The sequence below is a fragment of the Pteropus alecto genome, unplaced genomic scaffold (assembly GCF_000325575.1).
Source record: "Pteropus alecto unplaced genomic scaffold, ASM32557v1 scaffold17, whole genome shotgun sequence".
NCBI lineage: Eukaryota > Metazoa > Chordata > Mammalia > Chiroptera > Pteropodidae > Pteropus > Pteropus alecto.
Genome location: NW_006440645.1, coordinates 608773 through 610095, shown reverse-complemented (window position 1 = coordinate 610095; position 1323 = coordinate 608773). Strand labels below are relative to the sequence as shown.

General features: G+C 62.4%; 1 protein-coding gene across 1 annotated transcript in view; it reads left to right on the top strand.

Moving 5' to 3' along the window:
- Positions 1 to 814, top strand: part of CAMK2D (calcium/calmodulin dependent protein kinase II delta) — a 137601-nt gene extending 136787 nt beyond the window's left edge. Inside the window, exon 18 of the mRNA XM_025050918.1 lies at positions 525 to 814. Within this exon, the coding sequence (XP_024906686.1) occupies positions 525 to 814 (290 nt within the window). The remainder of the gene's footprint in view (positions 1 to 524) is intronic.
- The last annotated feature ends 509 nt before the right edge of the window (positions 815 to 1323 follow it).

Genomic DNA, 1323 nt, shown 5'->3' with positions numbered 1-1323 from the left:
CCGCCCCCAGCTCCGGGCACTGTGCTCTGCTGCTGGTTTAGAGACGAGACCCCCAGCTACATGCGAAGCCGCATCTTCCGCACTTTCAAGGCTGTTTCCTGTTGAATCGCCTTCTAAGTTCCATGTCTCAAAAACTAAGAAAATGACAAAAGCTAAGGATGAGCTTAAACTTTTAGTCTATTCCAGTCAAGCGGCAACACTCGTTTCTTAATTGGTCCAGTGGACACGAATCCTTAAACTGCGATTCAGGTTTATGATGCGATCAAACGCTGGGCCCCCATCTCTCCGCAGCTCAGCTCTGTGCGGACAACTTGACAGGTGATCGGTACCGACTCCCCGTTTTCACACGGCCTGTTGCACATCGTGTGAGCGCTCAGGGCCGTGAGCAGAGCTCCCTAGCCCGCCTGTCCGCCCACCGTTCGGTCGAGTCGCGCGTGGCGCGTGGCGGCGGAGGCGGAGGCTGGCCTGGCGCAGCGCCATGGCCTCCGGCGCCGTGCGGCTCATTTCTCGCCTTCTCCTTGCAGCTAAGTCAGCGGTGCCACCGCCGCACCTGTGTTCGCCAGGCGCCCGGGTGGCCCGGCCCGCCTCCCTCCTGCTCGTGGCTGTCCGAGTGCATGACGGCGTGAAGGTCCCACGTGTGTGCATCTGTGACGCAGCGTCCTGTCCCATGTCCTTTCTGTGCACTGTTTACACTTCCGCTGCGAGGTCGTCCGAACGGGAGGCCGGAAAGCTTCAGGTGCGGCCCGTCCCCCGAGTTTCTGTTTATGCCAAGACTCAGCGGACGTCACCCCTGCTCCCCGAGGACGGCTTGTGAGAGGCACGTCGGGTCTTTAAAACTCTTTGATGTTGATCTGTTTTCACTCACTTAACAAAAAAGGGCAAAAAAAACCACCTTCGGTTCCCGGGCGTGACCTGGTTGAAATGGCGGCTTCTCGGTGCAGGCTCTGCCGTCCGGTGATGGAGGTGGGCAGAACCCGGGTGGGGCCGGAGTCGGCGGGCGCTGCACCCGCAGCCGCGTCGTCTCCCTGAGCCGTGTGAGCCGGGAGCCCCTCCCGGCACGATGGCTGGGCCGCCGGGCGCCGGTGTCCGAGGGCCGCGCTCTGTTCCGTCCTCAGTTCTGCTGTTTTCTGCTCCTCGTCCTGTCCCTCCCTGTGTTCCGTGCTTTTCCTGTCACCTGGCCGTGTCTGGGAAGCGTGAGACGTGCACGGTGAAGGTGGATAAAGCCGGGGCCTTCGGGGCGGGGTGGGGGGTGCTGCGCTCAGAGGCGACCTGCGCACGAGGCCCCGAGGCCGCTCGGGCTCCGGTTTGCACGTGGGACCCAGC